A 19,534-nucleotide genomic window follows, 5' to 3' on the forward strand; every position below is an offset into this window, starting at 1 on the left:
CGGTATGGAGTTCCCTAACCCATGGAGAGAAGGTAACCCAAGCTCTTAGTTGGGCCACCGAAGGCCTATTTGTTTGGGGAATCGGTATGACAAAAACCAGCATTGCCCTATCCCAATTAGCTGAAGAAGTAGAATTATTAGCGAACTGCACAGCTGACAGCCTTTCTCTCTTTAACCAACAGTTACAGGCCACCTCCCAAATGACTATTCAAAACCGCCTTGCGTTAGATGCCTTATTACTCCAACATGGTGGCCTATATCAATACCTCAACCTATCTAATGATCTATGTTGTATTGCAATTCCCAATGTTTCCATTCCACTCAACCAACCAGTCGATAGCATTCGTAAAATAGCCACCCGTGTCAATGGCATTGCTGGCATTGGCAACAGCTTACTTTCTTAAGTCTTTAACGCGCTAGGCTTTAATATCTCATCTTGGCTATCTAACTTACTTTCAGCACTTCTCTTATTATTCATACCTATCATTATCTTTTTATGCATTTGTTCTTGTATTGTAAAGTATATCCAAAATCGTATAAACTCTGTAAGTGCCTTCATCTACACCAAACTTCCCAATGAACTCAACAAAGAAAAAGATCCGTTCACTATCAACCCATTTCTAAATGAAACCACTACATAAATGTTCTACTGCCCCACGGCACGAGGGCATGTAAATGTTTTATTTTATTTCTGTATAACTGCCGCGCGGCACTCTCACATTTATGTGACCTTGTAGTTTTGGCTTTAAATCAAAATGAAAGCTTTATATTTTCCCACGCTTGTATTAAGCTACACATGCGTATTTTGTAAGTTTCATTTCTTATCTATAAGTGTCATTCCTGCAGAAACGAAACTTATGTAGAAAATCTACCTAGTAACTATTATGCAAAAGAAACTATCCTATCCCTGTATGCTTAGCTTATATCATAGTTAGTGTCACAGAGGCAGTCCAACCAACATCTATAAAAGAGGCATAGAGGCAGGAAGTAGCAGAGACGATGACTGGACAACCCTTCAGCCTTGATCACCCTGTAGCCAGTCCTCAGCCTCCCTGCCTGGGCGTATCCCAGCGAAAACCAAGGCCTCGAAAATCTGACAATCGACAATGATTCACCGTGTTACAGTTTTGTTATCCACCATCCCGTTCATGAGCTGTTGACCAGCCCTAGGACTAACTAGTGAGTAGCCGCACCTATCCCACAAGGGGTGGAAAGCAAGGGCTCGCTAGTGAACCCTGTGGGCCAACAGACCCCCTTTGTATCTGGCATACTGTAACTGAAGAAACATCGGAGACTCCACCTCTTGACTGCCTCTCTTCGTAGCTTAGACAGCATATCTACGCTTTCTTTACTTATATTTACTGCAACTCCGTTCCAGCCGGTCTCCCCTCTTATTCGTAAGAGGGTGAGGCCAGGTGAGTGAATAAAACAAATTTTTACTTTACCTTCTTTTTACTCCGTAATAACTTCTACCACTAACACTCTATCTCAATGAACTGTTGACCAGTTCTGGGACTTAAGGAGTTGGCAGCCGCACCTAGCCCATCGGGTTAGAACGCAAGGGCTTACTCTGGAACCCCGTGAACCAACAGACATCCTACAAACTTATTACAGAAAACTAACAACTTACTTTAACTCGTCTACTTGCGCCAACTCAGCGAACCTTGAAGGTGGTCATAAAGCTACCTCCAATTCTGCCCCACAAGCTGCGTGCTCGCCCGCTGTGTAAAGCCCGCGGCTCCCCAAGTGGTGCCGGAATCGCTAGCCTGGCATTCCGCCACAGTTAGAACTTCTTCAAGGGTGACTTGAGGGAATCCTTGAATTGTTTCTTCTGGCCTCCCTGAGAGTGCTTTCCCTCTTTTAGCTGGCCACAGAAAATCTTCTTTGGCAGTCAGTCATCTAACATCCTGGTGACAAGGCCTGCCCATCTCATCTATAATTTAATCAACAGAGTGTGGTTACTTGGAATGCCTGCCCATGTGAGAACCTCAGTGTCTGGGACATTGTTTTACCATTTTATACTCATCAGTTTCCTCAGACAGCCCATGTGAAAGTGGTTCAGCTTCATAGCATGGCATCTGTACACTGTCCAGGTTTTGCATGCATACTTCAGGACTGGAAATACAATAGCTTTGTAGACCTTCAGTTTTGTTTGTTGATTGATGCCTCTGCACTCCCACATATTTGCATGTAGTCTGCCAAAGGCCACACCTGCTTTGGCAATTCTGGCATTAGTTTCATAATTGATGTGAACTGCACATTACTAAGTACTGCTGAGATAGGTGAACTTGTCTGCTGCCTGGAAGGTTTGGCCATTCACTATGATGGTAGGCTCCACTCAAGGCTTTCCTGGTGCAGGCTGGTATATCACTTCTGTCTTAGTGTTGATTGTGAGACCAAAGTTGTCACAAGCTGAAGAGAAGTGGCCCATACTCTGCTGTACGTCAGACCCAGATTTGGCAATTCAGGGGATAGTCATCAGCAAACAGAAGACCACAAGTGGTCTCTTCCTTTAACTTTGTCTTCGCCTTTAGTCTCCTCAAATTGAAGAGCTTGCCATCAGTCCAGTATCTGATATCAATCCCAGCGTCAGTCATGAAAAGCATCTGTAAGCATGGTTGATGTCACAGGAGCACTTGGGTGCCCTGTTCCTATGAAGGAATAAGGGCTGCTGAAGCTCCTTGAGACAGCACAGGTGTTGGTTCCCGGAGCAGCCAGGCTGGTCACATGACCAGAAGGGGGCAGGGCCAGGCCTTTATAAACAGCCCAGGCCAAAGCCAAGATGCAGTTTCCTTCTGGCAGCCTGAGGTGCAGGAGCTCTGCAGGAGAGCCAAGTAGAGCAGAGACAAGCGGTGCAGCCTGAGCACCCAAGGGGCTGCACCATGGTAAGGGTGGAGAGAACCCTGACTGGGAGGCCTTTGCAAGAGAGCCAGGTGGGCCTGGATCCTATGCTTTAGCCAGGAGGCTTATTGTTGCGTTACAGCCGATTGGCTTATGGTTCTGTTTAGTTATTGTTATACCGGAGGTCCGGGCGAGGCTGTAAGGGGGGAGGAGGCCTCATCAGGAGCTCCCCAGGGAGATGGGGTGCTCCCAGCACCAGAGAGGGGTTCTGTATTGCGGGGCGGCTAGGCCCCCAGCCCCAGAAGGGTGAGCAGATTGAGGAGCCCAGGGAGGGCACGTTTAGTGAGAGGAAGCCCAGCGTGGGTGTAGGTAGAAGCCCCAGTGGGGTAGGACCCAGAGAAAGGTGTCAAGGGGGCCAGGTAAGGCTAGGGCCACCTGAGCCCCAATTAGGAAGAGTCCCTGAGGGGCTCCACAGTGGTGGGGGCCCTGGGGCCCGTGAGGGCACCATAGTAGGGGTGTATTACCCCAGCCCTGACAAGGTGCACAGTGCTGGCGAGGGCACTGTAGTTCGGGGTGTAATACCCCAGCCCTGAGAAGGGGCAAAAAGAATTTTGGGGGGCCAGGCACGGCTAAGGCCACTCGAGCCACCTTGCAAGGAGCACCTGCGAGAAGCCCGAGGGGCTTGTGTTAGGCCCAAGTGGGGGGGCACACAGGAAGAGAAGCCCAGGGTAGGGTGCTACTATAGAGACGAACCCGGAGAGGGCGAGTCCGCGATTATAGAGAGCCCGGACAGGGCGAGTGCGTGGAGGGACAGGCCCCAGTGGGGGCACCGTCTGTACGTGGACAGGCCCCAGGAGGGGCAAGTATATTGAGCGGACCCCAGGAGGGGGGCAGGTATAATTAGTAGGCCTGAGAGGACTAGTGGATAGAGGGGCGCCGGTTGCGTGACAAGCCCAGGGGTGCCAGGGAAGGGGCGCCGGTTGCGTGACAAGCCCAGGGGCGCCAGTAGAGGGGCGCCAGTTGCGTGACAAGCCCAGGGGCGCCAGTGAAGGGCGCATACAGGAATCTGACCAGATAACGTCCGGTACATCTGCGAGGCTTGGGGTGTGCTAAAGGGGAGGTTGGAGGCACGCATAGCCCATAAGGCTGGGGTGCAGCAGGTCACTCCGTACGGAAGGGGGGACAGTGTAAGCATAGCACGGTGTCCAGGGCGACAAGAGGCAGCCTCCCTTCTAGAACCATATACCAACAAGATGTGGTGGGCAAGTAAGAGGGTGCTGGACCGTCTACTTAGCATGGCAGGGGGTGCTAGAGAGATCATGGCCTCTCCTAGGCCCCACTCTGTGACAGTTGACAACATCATACTGAAGAGGGTTGGGGCCAACACACCACCCTGCTTGACTCCACTGGTGACTGGAAATGGTTCAGATGGCTCACTGTCATCCACAATGCAAGGGAGCATGCTAAACCATTGTGATGAATTTCTCTGGGCAACTGAATTTTGCCATGATCTTCCAAAGGCCCTCCCGACTGACTGTATCAAATGCTTTTTCAGGTCAATGAAAATCATGTACAGGTTCGAGTTCTGTTCCTGGCATTTCTTCCTGAAGCTGATGAGCTGCAGACACCATGTCTATAGTCACGTGTCCTTTCTCAGGCAGGAGCTCTTGTTCAGTGTGTTGCACAAGGTGATTCAGCAGAATTCTGGTGAGGATTTTGCCAGCTATTGACAGCAAGGAAATGACCTGATGGTTGTAAAAGCAGAAAAGCAATAGATAATCCTGCAACAAGTGGACAATGGATGCATCCTTGTATCCTTGGGGTATAGTTAGTTGCTTGAGTCCGCATTGACTGGAAGAGTTCAGTCAGTTTCAGAGCCATGTGCGAGCCTTTGGCCTTGTAGACCTTGTCTGTTCTAGGTGCTTTGCCATCTGATAGCAGATTGATTGCTTTCACAGTCTCAGTTAGCATTGGAGGATCAGGAAGAGATAAGTTAATGTCTACCTGGGGCAGCTAATCAATTGCCTCCTCACTAATAGATGATTGTTGATTTGGGGATGTTGTTGAAGTGTTCTGCCCATCTTTGCAGTATCTTTTCTTTGTAAGTGAGCAGTGTGGTGCCACCAGCACTCAGTATTGGAGATGTTTCTGATAACTCTGGCCTGTAGATTCCCCTCAGAGCATCATTGACGTTATTCATATCATTCCTATCTGCATAGGACTGAATCTCATCTGCCTTGTTCCTCAGCTATGAGTCTTGCATCTGAGTTTACATTGGACGATCCTCTTGATGTTGTTGAAAACTGCCTTCTTAGATGCTGAGGTGCTGTCTTCTAGACAGGCCTTATGGAGCCAATGTTTCTCATATAGTAGTCTCCCTATGTCAGTATAGTTTTCATTAAATCAATCTTGATTTTTATGTGTGGTGGGACCAAGGGTATTAGAGACAGCTGAGTACACAGAGTCTCTGAAGGATGCCCAATTTTCCTGTTTTATTGGGGTTTACATCAATTGTTCCTAGTTGGCTGTGTAGTTCTCCAACATGCCCATTTTCACATTCTCCTGTTTCAGTTTGGAGACATAGAGTCTTTTGCATGCTTCTTTGTTTCTCTCCTTTAAAGGAGAATCTGTTTTTTAAAATTTGTTCACAACTGTTTTATATATTCTTGCAACCTATGTTGGGGTCACACCCATGGGTCTAGACTACTTTGCTGCTCCCTCTGGCTTGTCTTCTGACTCTGCTTATTTCTCTCTGGGCATATTTCTGGACCTTGCTCTTAGATGGCTCTCCTCGCTTCCTGACCTGCGTTGACCCTGGATTGTGCTCATTCCTCCCAAACCTGGTTGGACCTCAATTCCCCAAGTAGCCTTGGACCAAACTGCCCACCTCTTGGCATGACATCCAAATGAGCAGACTCTTAACTGCTGACTATCTGCAGCCAGGTCTTAGCCCTTTGTAAGCTAAATACCTCCTTACATACCCACAGAAACCTAACTGTAGATCTTGCTAACTGGGTGTTTTCACTATTAAGTTTACTTTTAGTACAGTTAAATATCACCCAAATCCTTCTAATGAGCCTTCTCTGATGGTGACTGACTTATACCATTATCTACGCTGGGTGGGGGAAAATGTTAAAGGCCTCTTTCATTTAGGAGTGAAAAACAACTGGGGAGGACAGGTTCTCTGATAATCACACTAGGGCTAGAGATACTGATCTCCAGGGATCCTGTTTTTCCCTGATTAAAAAATTGCAAAATCCCTGATAAAAATCCCCCAAAATCTGTGATTTAAAAGCCCCCTACACACCCCCTGGTGCCCCTCACTCCCCCAGCTTTGCTCATGCCCCTCACTGCCCCCTCAGCATCCCCCCCAGCCCAACTGGTGCCCCTCGCTCCCCCCACAGTCCTCCAGCCTTGCTTATGCTCTTTGCCCTCCACTCACAGCCTCTGTCCCCCAGCCCTGCCAGAGAGGGTCCCCAGCTGCCAGGGTTATGGGGCCAGGACCCAGGTCCACAGCTCCCTGCCTCCAGAAGGCAGTGGCTGCTGCAGAAGTACTGATGGCTTGGGTGGGGGCGAGGCTGGCTCCTGGTTGCAGTGCACACTCCTAGGGGGCTGGTGGGACCTACACTTCCCAGATCTGTGTGTGTGGTAGGGGCAGGAGGGGCGTGTGCTAGGGGCTTGCCAACCTGCTGCCCTCCCCTGGGGCCTCCGCAGCAGTGTGCAAGACCCAGCATGGCAGGGCCCAGTGGGGCTGCGCAAGAAAGCTCCTTGCTTCTGCAAGCTCTGTGATGCCCTAGAGAGACTTCTCCTGTAGGTGGGAGCAGCAATGATGGGCACAGCCCTGCGCTGCTCCGGTGCAGACAGACAAAGCATGGCCAGGGCAGCACAGAGCTTGCAGTAGCAAGCAACTTTCCTGCACAGCCTCGCTGGGTCACATATGCTATGCTGTGAACGCCCTGGAGAAGGGCAGCAAGGCAGGGAGCACAAGTCTGCAGCACACACCTGCCCTGCCCTAACCCTGTGCATAGATCTGGGGGACACAATTCCCTCCTGCCCTCTGGGAATACACATTGCAGTGGGGAGCTGGACCCCTCCTTGGACAAGCCCAGCCTGCGGTGCGTGGACCAGGAGCTGCATGCTATTAGCTCAAGCTGGTTCCACGCTTCTGTGTGCGGCTTCCCTGAAGGGCCAATAGCGTGCTGCCACATAGTTTGACTAGATATCTTTTATTAGACCAGATGCAACCAAAACCTGAACACAAACTACGCATCTTCAGCGCAGGATCGCAGGCAGCCAGTCCCTGCGGTGCAAAACGCCTTCCCTGAAGCTGGTGAGGGCCAGAGCAAGGCCCCAGCAGAGGTTCTGGCCCTGGCCGGAGACCTAGCTGTGGTCTTCCCCAGGAGACGTGTGAGTTAATCACAGCGCCACTGCCTCTCCGTCCTGAGGCTGGGCCGAAGCAGTTGCTTCTCTCGGCGCCCCTAGCTGCGCCCGGGCCTCTCAGACCCCCCTGGGTTGGGCAGGGCCGGGAGCCACGGGGGAACGAAGCTCGGGCCTCCGCGCTTCTGGGAGTCACGTAGCAGCACCAGGCCTGCGCGGCGGTGATGACATAACCGAGCGCCCGCACGCTCAGGGCCACGTCAGACAGCAGAGCGCTGTCACGTCTGAGCGCGGGCCCCGCCCCCGGTACTGGGCGGGGCGCTTATGGCAGCTGCTTCCTACAGCCTCGCTGACGCATGCGCAGGCGCGTCGGGCTCTGGGGCTGGGTCTGGAGCAGGGCCGCCGTGGCCGTTACCGGCTCTGTTCGGTGCTGTGGAGGAATGAGCCGCCGCCTGCCGCGACCTGCGGGGCAGGGCGGGAGCCGCGGGCTGAGCCCGCGTCTGCGTCTACGTCTGCGCCGGGGCCGGAGCCACAGCCGCAGTCGCAGCCGCCGCGGAGCGCCCTGAGCGCTGCGGCCCGGGCCCGCGGCCCGGCCCGGCTCGGCCGGTCGGCTGGCATGCTGAGCGCCGGGCCCGGGGCGGAGCAGGCCGCGCGCGCCGGGGGCTGAGCGCTGCGGCCGGGTCGGGGCCGCGGGGCCTGCGCGTGACGGGGCAATGACCACGCCGGCGCTGCTGCCCCTGTCCGGGCGGAGGATCCCGGCCCTGAACGTGGGCACCGCCTCCTTCCCACACCACAGGGCCACGCTGCGGCTGTCCGAGAAATTCATCCTGCTCCTGATCCTCAGTGCCTTCATCACTCTCTGCTTCGGGGCGTTCTTCTTCCTGCCTGACTCTTCTAAACACAAACGCTTTGATCTGGGGTTAGAGGATGTGTTGATTCCTCACGTGGATACCAGCAATGGGGGCAAAAACCTCGGAGGCTACTTGATCCACGGGCAAGGACATGATGAGCACCGGCACAGGTAGATGTGCAGGGTTTGGTCTTGCTGGGCCTGAGGCTGCTGTTGCTTAGACGTTGGGAGCTGGACACAGCAGCCGGGTTGGGTCCAGCAGAGGCCCAGTAAGTGGCTGGCCTGCGTGTGGTCTCTATCTCTTTCCTCTTGCTGTCTGTGGCAACGTGTCCACATGGAGGATCTCACTGTTTTCAAGGGAAGAGTTGGGGTAATTTACCAGTTGCTGAACAGGTGCCTTCATTAAGGACCTAAGAGCCTTTGGATGGGCCCACAAATAGAAGGTCTTCTGTTGCCGCCTTTTGCACCATCAAATATCCATTGTTTTTCTTCTGTGTGTGTGTGCCTGTTTCTCATTTTTTCTGCTTTCCCCCCATTCCCCTTGGTTACTATGCATCATGGTTTCCCTTGGTGAAATCATGATGGACAGGACTCTGAAATCCACCTTGAACCTCACAGCCTAATCCATACTTCTGTGCTTCATGGATTTTTACTTTCTCTTTGCTTAGCATCAGTAAAGGGAGTGAAGTTGCTGCAGCTTTGGGAGTAAACTCAGTTGGCAGTGACTGGCTCTGTCTAGCAGTGGTTACTAATGGAAGGTGGCTAGCAGTGAAGTGTGGGAACTGAATTCTCAGCATGCTGCTGCTGCTGCTTGTTCTAGGTCGCCTTTATGGATCACTTGCAGCATCCAGCCTCCCCTGGTGCTGTGCTGGGTCAGATTAAGTTGGCCTCAGACTTGATTGTAACAGGAAAACTAGGCAGCTTATGATCTCTGTCTTACTTAAAATAAATCAGATGAACCGATTTCTTTGGTGTATGATTAAACACATGTTGATACTTGGCTCATCAATATTAAAAGTGAAGCTTTCTCCACTGTCAGAGATATGTGCAATACAAAAAGTATGGCTGATAAAATCTTCTCGGTACTGTGAAAATTAGTAATAATAATAATAGAATTCAGAGAATATTTTTTATGTGCTGACAGTGACTCCATGTTCCTCTCTGAACATGGCAAAATATTTGCTTCTGATGTACTATGAGAATTTTTTAAAGGTAGCATTGCTGGATATTTTTCTTTGTGGTGTATAAAAGCAACCTGAATGCCATGAATTGGATATTTTTTCAAATATTATTTCTTTAAAACTATTACCAATTTAAAACGTAGTCTCTTATGTTTCTCTGCTGCTACCTGCCTGGAAAGGCATATTGTGGCATCTCATTCATTAATTGAAAGGGTGCTGAATATTTAATGAAGGCTTCCTTCGTCTCAGATGTTAATTGGCCATTGTAATTGCATTTTAAACCAAACTTAGGTTTAGACATTCTTGATAATCCATGTCCTGTTATTGCCTTTCTGCAAAACAACAGGATCCTGAAACTCACAAGTTCTATGACTTTTTTTGGTGGCCTTGTAGTTATTGTAGTCATCTAGTACAAACAAAACCTGAAGTTTTAAAATGGAAAGCAAGCAAGATACAGAGGTCACAGTGGGGAGAGTGGGGGGGAAAAATTTTGGAATTTTGAATGTGCATGGTGCGGTACAGTAGGTGGGCCATGCAGATGAAAATGAGCTTGCTGATGATACCAGGTGCTAAACATTCTGAAGTGATTGTTCTGTGGCATCTGGAACTTACTGACCTAGGTTTTATTCCCATTTCTGTATGTGTATGAGATCTTATTTTTATTACAGTGAAGACACTTCAGTGTTTGATTTCAGTATTGTAGAATCATAGAAAATTAGGGTTGGAAGGGACTACAGGAGGTCATCTAGACCAGCTCCTGCTTGAAGCAGGATCATCCCCAGCTAGATCATCCCAGCCAAAGCTTTGTTTAGCCTGGTCTTAAAAACCTCCAAGGATGGAATGGTATCAAAAAGGGGTTTTCAGTAGGTGTGCACACCTTGACTTTGTTTACCTGTAGAAAGATGTAACTTTTTTTATTCTGTTCAGAGGAGAGGTCAGTTTGTTTACGTAGGCTTTGTCCATCCTTGAGGAACGTGCATATTTACCTTTCAGTTCTTTGGCTTATCTTGCATCTGTAGTTGAAAGTGCTCCCATGCCCCTGTTTGGGTTATGCTTTTGAATATAGATGGGGTCATCATTCTTACCAGTTTCAACAATGCACTGTTTTCCCCTATACTACTAACTACTGAAGTTGGCTGTATGCACAGATTGGCCATTTGATTCAGCCTGTGGATATGGGGCTTTGACAGCATTTGATGACCGAGAGCTTTGACAGCAGATGCTGGGGAAAAAACACCAGCAGTGAGCTCTCTCCCTTTATTGTCCACCCGCCTCTGACTTGAACATCTGACCCCAGCAGTCTTTCTTGCCCAAGTGCAGGGTAACTGAACCCAATAATCTGTAAAGTCCCTTCCAGCCCCAACAACTATGAAACGGGGGCAGTCTGGCTCACAGCTTTAAAATGTTGCTGATTGCTGACTTAATTGGTTCCTTTTATAGCATATTTTGGAGGAATTAATCTTATGAATACACTGTCACCTAGTCTGGGGATGATGTGGTCATTGGTCTCTAGTTCAAGATACAAACAATTGTTAATTGTTATTGATTTGCTGACATTTTGGGTGTACCACCTGAAGCTGCAGGTGGTCTGATGAAGAGATGAACAGTCCTGCATAGGCAATTCTGGGTTGAATTATTGTCCCAATTTGGGGTGGAAAGGCTTTTTTATTCCGCCCCGCCCCGGTGCAGTGTGTTGGGCAAAATACACCCACTCAGAGATGCTTTTGAATAGCTTTGAGATGGCAGGTAGCAAAAGGGGCAGACTGGCTCTTTTAACTTTTCAGAGAAATGGTATGGGGAGCTGGACATGATACTAGATAGGAAGGATCTCTTCATTTCTTCTCTCATTCCTTGGGCCCTGAGATGAAAAGGTAGTTCATAGTGAAACAATGATGCATTGAATTTTTTGGGGGGAGGGGCAGGGAAGGGAATGCTTGGTGGCTATGGGAAGAGTTCTATTTTCTGTGAGTGCTAGTGTTAACATTCATAAAAAGATGGAAGTTACTTGTCTGGTATATAAAATACCATTCTTAACATTTATGTAGTAGAGATGCACATCCATCTTAATGCCTGTTTTTGGTTCAGTATTTGAGCAGTTTTCTCTAAGCAAATCCTCCAAATTTGCAATAACATTTTCAACTGATGTGTATTTATTTCCACCAAGCTGAAATCATTTAGCAGTTGGCATAAGCAGTCCTTTGCCATTATGCCTCCTCTTTCTTTTCTTCCCAAGATGGGATGATACATGCAAATAGTTCTTATGGGTCCTTGTTAATCAAGTAGCAGTGACCATTTCTTGGAGCATCGAGCTTAGATTCTTTCAACCTGTTAAAATAGCGGATCAATTGTTATCAGTTCCCTGGTAACTTTTAAAAATCTTTGTAGTTAATTATGGAGATTCTTGTTTGTTTGTTTAGAGGCAGGATGGATTCAGGCAGGATTATGCAGAAATTATGGAATATGAAAAATGTGCAGAGATGGAAGATAAATATTTTCTTTTTTGGAAAGTTTAATGCATCTTATTAACCTATCCCATTCAATATTATAAATGAGTTAAAATGTGTCTTGGTACTGTAGCTGTCTTCCAAATTTGTTTAAGAGATTACTGAGAAGAGAGCCTTTGAAATCTGAACATCAGCAATACAGATTCCTTATTTAAAGTATTACTTTCTCCCTAATCAAAATTAAAATGATGTTGTAATAGGAAATGAATCCTGCAAACAACAAGAGTATAATATCATCCCAAAGGTTTGAAACCACTTCAGAGCAGCAGTGTCCTATTTCTGTGCCAACAGTAGAGTCTGCCACAAACTCACTGTTTTATTGTCTGTAAGTATAAGATAAATACTACAAAAGGACATACCGAACATCACCAGTTGCAGTAAGCATTTCAAGAGTACATTACATTTTGGGTGCACAGGTCCTTCTGTAAGTCATTGGGTTTTGTGCTCTTAAATTAATGAGGTAATACTGAAAAGCCCAACCCAAGCATTACTTGGAAGTTTGTCTGTTACATGATCCTCCTGTGTGTCATATCTGCTCAGGAGTTAGTCTGTTACAACCCCAAGTTTTTTTTTCCAGCTCGATTGTAGAGCAAACTGTCTTCAGTTGAGGACATCCAGTTTAAGTTCTGATTGGTTGGATAAAACAATAGTTTGGATATGTACTAGGAAACATCTAATTTGTGACATGCTGACAGCTGGCAATAACAGTACAAATGAAAGACTCAATTCTGAATGGCTTCTCTTTCTTGCTGCGCTGTTCATTTATAGATGAGAATTCCTGCTGCTTTTCCCCTTTATTGCTCATAAGTCAGCACCTTTATTTCATTTATCAAGTTCATACTGTAATTGTTGCATTAGTCATTGAATAACTATCGGTCAGCAGTTAAACCCTCTGCCTTTTATGGATGGCTTGAAAGCACTTGCTCTGCCATCTTGGTGAGTGTTTAGTTAAAATGAACAATGTATGTGCGTGGTTTTTAAATAGTCTCAGAATTCGTCTATTTAGCTTATTTGGGCATAGAAGCATGTAAGTAATCGTGCTAAAATTGTGGGCAGAATTGGCCAGGAACAAAGGAAGGATGGAGACAATGCTAGTTTCTGTATTCTTCCATGTAAATAGTGTCCCCTCCTCCTCCTTGTCCAGCACCCACACTTGGGTGGTGGCTTACCTTAAGTAATTGCCATTCCTGTCCTACAGGAGATGGAGCTTATTTTCATGGCTTGGTTTTGCAGTTTTGGAGCCTACCTCAATACAGCGGTCTGGAAAATTTACTTTGTTTATTTATTTGTTTGTTTATTTTTCAGCTACTGTAATTTATCCCAGCCCTTGATAACCTGGTCTGTCCAGTTTGTGATTTAGTTTCTGTATCTACAATCAGCACTGTGGTGGTGAATTTAATCCTTAAGCACTGTAGGGAGTTGAGTTGCCATTTGCAGATATGGAGGGGTCATTAATATTGTGATGAAAATGTACTTCTATCTCTGGATCTTTTGAGATGCTTCTACTAGATATCTCATGACTTCATTTCATAAGTTCTAGAAGAAAGTTTTCTTTCTTTGCTTGGCAGGAAAATCAATTGTTCTGGCTTCCATTTTGGTAAGGGTCTTAGGAAATGAAGTGTATGGAGACATGGAAAATTTGACTTCTCTTGGACTCTCCAAAGAAGGCCTTTCAAAATGAGTAGCATGGGCAGGGCAGGTAGAACGCACAGGGCAGGCATTAGCAGCCCTAGGCACTGATTTAGAGTCCCTCCCCTCTGCACTCTACTCTGTCTAGGGCACTGAAATGGTTGGTTTTGCTTCAGTTTTAAAATCTCTCATAATCTGCTGGTTCAGGAAGTTTGTATTGGAGGGCTAAGTACCTTGAGGGTTGTTGCAACTAGACTGCTTGACTGGGCTCTGCAGAAGCAAAAGCTTGTGCAGTTGTTGTGTAGCCTGCTTGATGCAAAAATGCAGTTTGTCACTTTATCTATCTACTCTACTTGCTGGGTTACCTTCTAGCTTGTACAGTGGAAGTCTTGGAATCAATATAGTGTTACGGTTTTAAGATCTTTGTCTTGTTTTCAGAGCATACAAAGGATTGTTTATTTAAAAATCTTCCTTTTTAATGTTTTGATAACATTTCTCTTGCTTAAAGTTTCATAAAAATAGGCTTTTGTAAAATCTATACTCTTCCTTATCAGTTTCCTTTAAGTTTTGTATTTTGGTCTCTTGTCCATCTCATATGAAGTATATTTCAACTTAAATACAAAATGTATCAGTGTATTTACTCAGTCCTCTTGGCCACTTTTGTATTTCTTTTTATTTATTTTAAATCACAGAATCATAGAGAAATAGGGCTGGAAGGGACCTCCAGAGGTCATGTAGTCCAACCTTCTGCATGAGGTAGGATCATCCCTATCCAAACCATCTGTTACAAAACATAATTTAAGCTCTACATGACTATCATCAATCCTGATCCAGCATAGACCTAACACCCTAACCTACCACAAGTAAAGCAGTCCTCCTCTGTTTTGTGTCATCTGCAACTTGTTCAAGAAACTTTCTGTGCCAGGATCCAAATTGTTTATAAACATGTTGAATAATACCGAGCCCCTGTGGGACTCCGCTTGAAACCTCTCACCATTCTGACATAAACTGGTTAATATTTACCCTTTGCTTGAGCCTGCTATCTGTCTACCTTATAGTAATTTATATAGCCCACGTATCTCCAGTTTCTCTATTGGAAGGTTTTGGGGCACTTTGTCAAAAGTCTTACTGAAGTCCAGATACACTATGCATGTCTTTCATCCACCCAAGTAGTTACTAGGACGGTGCAAAATTTTGATGAGTGTTTCATTTCGAAGCTATTTTGAGCTTGTAACAGCAAAATCAAAATGAAACAAAAGGCTTCGAAATGAAAGGAGGGGACTCAAAACATTTTGAAAGTTTTGAAGCAGCTCAGTGGTGGGAGGTGGGGGAGAGTCAGGGCTCCGCTCCGCAGGGAAAGCAGCCTGGCAGCGGGAGGTGGGGGAGAGCCACTGGCCAGGGCTGTGCTCTGAGCGGCTCCACCGCTGACTCTTCCCACTGCCGGGCTGAGGTCTGTGGAGCTGCTCGAGCGCAGCCCTGGCTCTCCCCTGCCTCCCACTGCTGGGCTGAGATCTGTGGGGCTGGCTGTCAGTGCAGCCTGGTGGCAGGAGGTGGGAAAAGCAAGGGCTGTGCTCTGACCAGCTTTGACAGACCCATGGAGCTCAACTTGCCCTCCTAGCACTGCTGGACTCCTCCTAGGGGCCATGCCCCCAGCTCTGCAGGTGGGATGACAAGAGGCTGCTGCTTCTGCCTGGGGTGAGCGGAAGCACTGGTTTTCCTGGTGCTGGGTATGGGCTGTGCCCAGCACTGGTTCCAGGTGGTGGCGGCAGCCTCCTGTCATCCCAAGCACAGACCAGCAGCCCACGCCCCCAGGAAGAGTCTGGCACAACCCCACAGCCCTCCCAGATCTGCAAGTGGGATGACAGGAAACTGGTGCTGCTGGCGAGTGACACAAGTTGTGCTTGTCAGCACCTTGAGGTACAGTTTACCAGAAACCCCTGCACCTGTCTCTTTGAAACTTGGCAGGCTTCGTGCCCTCAGAAGGCTACATGTGCCCTGTGTTGAGCCCAGCGCATGCCCAGAAGAAACATCATGTTAGCTGGACCCAGCTTACCCAATATCTATAGGCTGGGTATTTTAGCAGGGCTTTTTTTGGTGCTTTCTTCCAATATCTGATTGAATCAACTTTAGGTAAAAGCACCAAAAAGCCCCACTGAAGTGTATGATTTGTACAGATGTTGCAGATTCAGGTCGAACTAATGCACTGCTGCTTTGGATAAAGCTAATTTTTCTCCTCCTCCCCCCCATGTCTGTCAGCATCCTTTAATGATATGAGGAAATGAACAGAATGAGAAGTGAGCAAAATGATGTTTATAAAAATTACATATGATGAAAGCAGTTTGCCATAGAAACTTCTGCACATTTAAGGTTATCTTTAATTAAACCTGGTTTTTCTAAGTCTACTTATAACAGCTGAATTGAAATTATACATTCAATACTAGCATCTTTGGAAGTTAGTATAAGATTAAGCTAATTTTATCTAAAGTTAGTACTGTTCTATGGGACCTACATCACTTAGGCCAAGATCCTATTCTACCTTCTGTGGGTGTGTCTAGACCAGTGTGCACGTGCCTCTTGCAGCATCTCAAACCCCTTTGAGATGCTGCAAGAGAGATGTGCAGGAACAAAAAAACGCTCCCTGTGCTGCAAATTTGCAGCCTGGGGAAAATTAGACCCCTGGCCAGGAGTCAAACAATACCCCAAGGGGAAAAAAGTGGGGCAGGGCCTGGTCCTGGATTGTGTCCTGAGGCAAGCAGAGGCTTGGTTCTCCATAGAGACACTTTGGTAGCCTGCCAAAGCATCTCTGTGGCTGGCCCTTTCCCCAGTGTTGAAACGGCTGCCTGCCTGTGCAGGGCAAGCAGCGGTGCATGCTGCAGGGACCTGGACCTGGCTTCATGCCAGGCAAGTAGGGGATGGAGGGGGAGAAGGGACCATGGGGGCGGCCCCACCTGGCCCCAGCCCCCATTTCTTTTCCCAACTCCCTGTTCATTGACCCCATTTCTTGTTTTTTCCCCCCCTGCCCGCTGTTTGTTCCCCCAGTCCCTCCCACACTTATAGGTAGTAGCAGCAGCCTCCCAAGGCTGAAGACAAGCAGGGGAATGAGCAGGAGGCTGGAGACAAGCCCCTGGAGAGGAGCTGGAGATTTCCTGTGCCTCCTGTTCTTTCTCTTGCTCATCTTCAGTCTTGTTCAGAAATCTCTGAGGAACTTTGGAGTCTCACATGTATTTTCAAAAGTGACTTAATGTAAGTGACATAACACTTAGTGTGCTAGACTTTCAATGAGACCTTGATTCCTAAATCACATAGGTTCTTTTCTTTTTTCTTTTTGTAACACCCTGGCCACTATTTTAGGGTTGGAGATAAAATAGACTCAAAAAAAACTTTTAGGCACCAGGGACAAAGGACCCAATCCAGTTCTCATTGAAGACAAGGGAAGGACTCCCACTGATTTCAGTGGAAGCAAGATCAGGCTCCTATGTGAATTCAAGTAACAACTCCAATATTAAACTATTCTGTCTATTTGGATTCCATTTTAAGTTGCATGAAATATGCTTGGGAGGCTGGAGATGAGCAAGGGAAAAAGCAGGAGGCTGGAGACGAGGCCCTGGAGATGAGTTAGAGACTTCCCCTGCTCTCTCCAACCTCCTGCTCATTCTTGTGCTCTCTCCAGCCTCCTACTTGGTCTCCTGTTCATCTCCAGTCTCCCAAGGCTGGAGACAAGCAGGGGGCTGGAGGCTGGTGGGGAGCTCCTGAGAGGGGCTGGGACCCTGCAGGCAGGGTAGTCAATATGCTGGGGGGGGGGGGGCTCTGCCCTGTGTAGGGCAGGGGACCCACCCCTCCTAAGCAACCCCCACACCCACAGTTTCCCCCTTTCCCACCCTTCTCCTGCAAACCCCATATCCCCCTATCAGACACCCACCATGTGATAAGGAAGCCAAAAGGAAACATTAAAACATATAGATATTTAGGATTTATTTTATGCTGCTGCTAGAGACACTGGTAGGCTTCCAAATTTCTTTAACATTGCAAAAATAGGAATAAAACATTGCCAATCTGATCATTCCCTCTCTCTTTTGTTCTAATTGTGGAAGAATGTGGATTTTGGGGTATTTTTAAAAAGTGAATTTGGGATGCTGCTTCAGCAGTCTAGCTGACACAAGGGGCTAGTGTCCCCAGACACCAAGTGGCTGGGCCTTGGAAGTTCCTGAGGGCAAGTAGCCCTAAGCTGCTGGCCAGGGTTCTTGCTCTCCCTGGCTGCAGATCTGGGAGGAGCCAGGGAGGGTTGTTTTGCCACAAGTGGCACAGTTTGCTTCATAACAAAGTGCATGTTCAGGCACATGCACTGAGGCAAAAAGCCCCGGCTCAAATTTTTACCACTTCTATTTTAGCTGCTGCAAGCACATGTGCCCTATATGTTTAAACCCATGCAGGTGTAGGGAATTCTTCTGCATGTCAGCTAGTTGAGATGGAGTGCAGGTGGGATAGCAAATATTTTGTGAGAATAGATCTGAGTTGGTAGTTATGCCTGTCAGAAACCTCTAAGTCCATAGCAGGATAAAAAAATATAATTGGGAATCTGTATAATGCTTAAAGCAGTCATTCTCCGAACTGGAAACACAGGTAGAGCTCTTGGATTTACATTGATGGCTACAGTAGATGCTTTCATTTTTCGTTTAATTAATTAGACCCAAGCGCATGCTAACAAGGTAAATCATGCTTTTGCTTTGAGCAATAACATAATTAGTGGTTATTGAATATGGTAGATTCAAGTATCTTTAAAATTGTCATTTTTGAGCTCTTAACTGATTTCTCCCCCTCCCGCCTCCCCCCCGGAAACATATGTTTCAGGTTAGGATACGAAGTCATTTCTAGCTAACACGTTAAAATAAACTCCAGGTAAGTAGTGTCAAAAATAAGTCTTGTATAAGGATGGGTGTGAAATGTACTGGTGGGTCACATTCCAAGACTGATTACAACTTCAGTGTTGTCATGCAGTTATTGTTTTGGTGATGTAGGAAAAGGCCTGTAATGTCTAACAATGCTCCCTTTTGGTGTGTGTGGTTTTTAAAGAAATTCTGATCTTTCCTTAATTCGTTCTTGCCAAAAATCTCTCTGTTCAGCTGGAAAGTTAGTATGTTTGGCCGCTCCCCCCCCCCCCCCCCCCCCCCGGCGCTTAGCTTGTCCCTGGGCTCCTTCCCTGCGTGGAGAAAAGCGGCCCCTCGCCCACCCCATTCCTTGCCGCAGGCGCTCGCAGCCCATGCGGTGCTGTCTGGAGCAGGCACAGGAAGCCCCAGGCTGGCTGTGAGCAGTTGTAGCACGGGACACCGGGTGAGGGGCTGCTTCCCCACGCTCCCATGCTCAGCACCACCTTGTAACCCAGCCCCACTGCCAGGCTGGTAGCGGGGCTGAGTTACAAGCTGGTGCTGAGTGTGGCCGGTGCCCCACGCTGCAACCACTTGCAGCCCACCTGGACTGCCTGTGCATGCTCCGGACAGCCCCACATAGGCTGCAAGTGCCCGCAGCAGGGGGCACCAGCCATGGGGTGGGTGAGGGGCCGCTTTTCCCTGCGCTCAGCACCAGCTTCTTCCCTGTTGACGAGCAGGGGTTTGGGGCTGTGCCCTGCCCCCCGCCTGTACCACGGGGCTGGGGGGCACTGGGTATGAGTGGGTGGGGAGCCCAAGATATTGGGACATTGGTCCCAAGATGGTGACCAGGGGGCAGGGCACCTGTCAAAGGGCGGGGCTACCCATGTGGCCCTTGACAGCCTGTCAAAACTGGGTAAATGGCTCTCTGCCCGAAATAATTGCCTGCCCCTGTGCTAGGACCATGCTGGTTCCTATACTGGCTCCATCCCCACTGACATTCTACCCTAGCTTGCTCTCCTCTGTTTGCTCACCACTCTTGTCAACACAGTGTTATGGGGGGCTCTGGCAGTTACTGTCTCTTGGCCTTTCATCCCAGCATGAGTAATTATGTTGTGTCCCAACTCTGCTCCCATCCCATGTAGCTGACACTGCCACCTCCAAGGACCAAGGGGGTGGAGCGGGCGAGGCTCTGTTGCAGTCGCTTCCAGGGAACAGGGCAGCAGTGGGGGTGAGGCCAGTTGTGCTGGCCTTGATCCCTGCTCCGTGCCCTGTGTTGTTGCCATCAAG

The 19,534-nt window shown here is 48.1% G+C and overlaps 1 protein-coding gene across 1 annotated transcript in view; it reads left to right on the forward strand.

Annotated features, from left to right (window-relative positions):
- The first annotated feature begins 7,563 nt into the window (after positions 1 to 7,563).
- The window catches only part of MAN1A2 (mannosidase alpha class 1A member 2), a 179,282-nt gene continuing 167,311 nt past the window's right edge, over positions 7,564 to 19,534 (forward strand). Inside the window, exon 1 of the mRNA XM_090053566.1 lies at positions 7,564 to 8,239. Coding sequence (XP_089909692.1) covers positions 7,932 to 8,239 — 308 coding nt within the window. The 5' untranslated portion in view covers positions 7,564 to 7,931. The remainder of the gene's footprint in view (positions 8,240 to 19,534) is intronic.

Source organism: Crocodylus siamensis, chromosome 1 (assembly GCF_052110815.1).
Source record: "Crocodylus siamensis isolate JL-2025a chromosome 1, ASM5211081v1, whole genome shotgun sequence".
Taxonomy (NCBI): domain Eukaryota; kingdom Metazoa; phylum Chordata; order Crocodylia; family Crocodylidae; genus Crocodylus; species Crocodylus siamensis.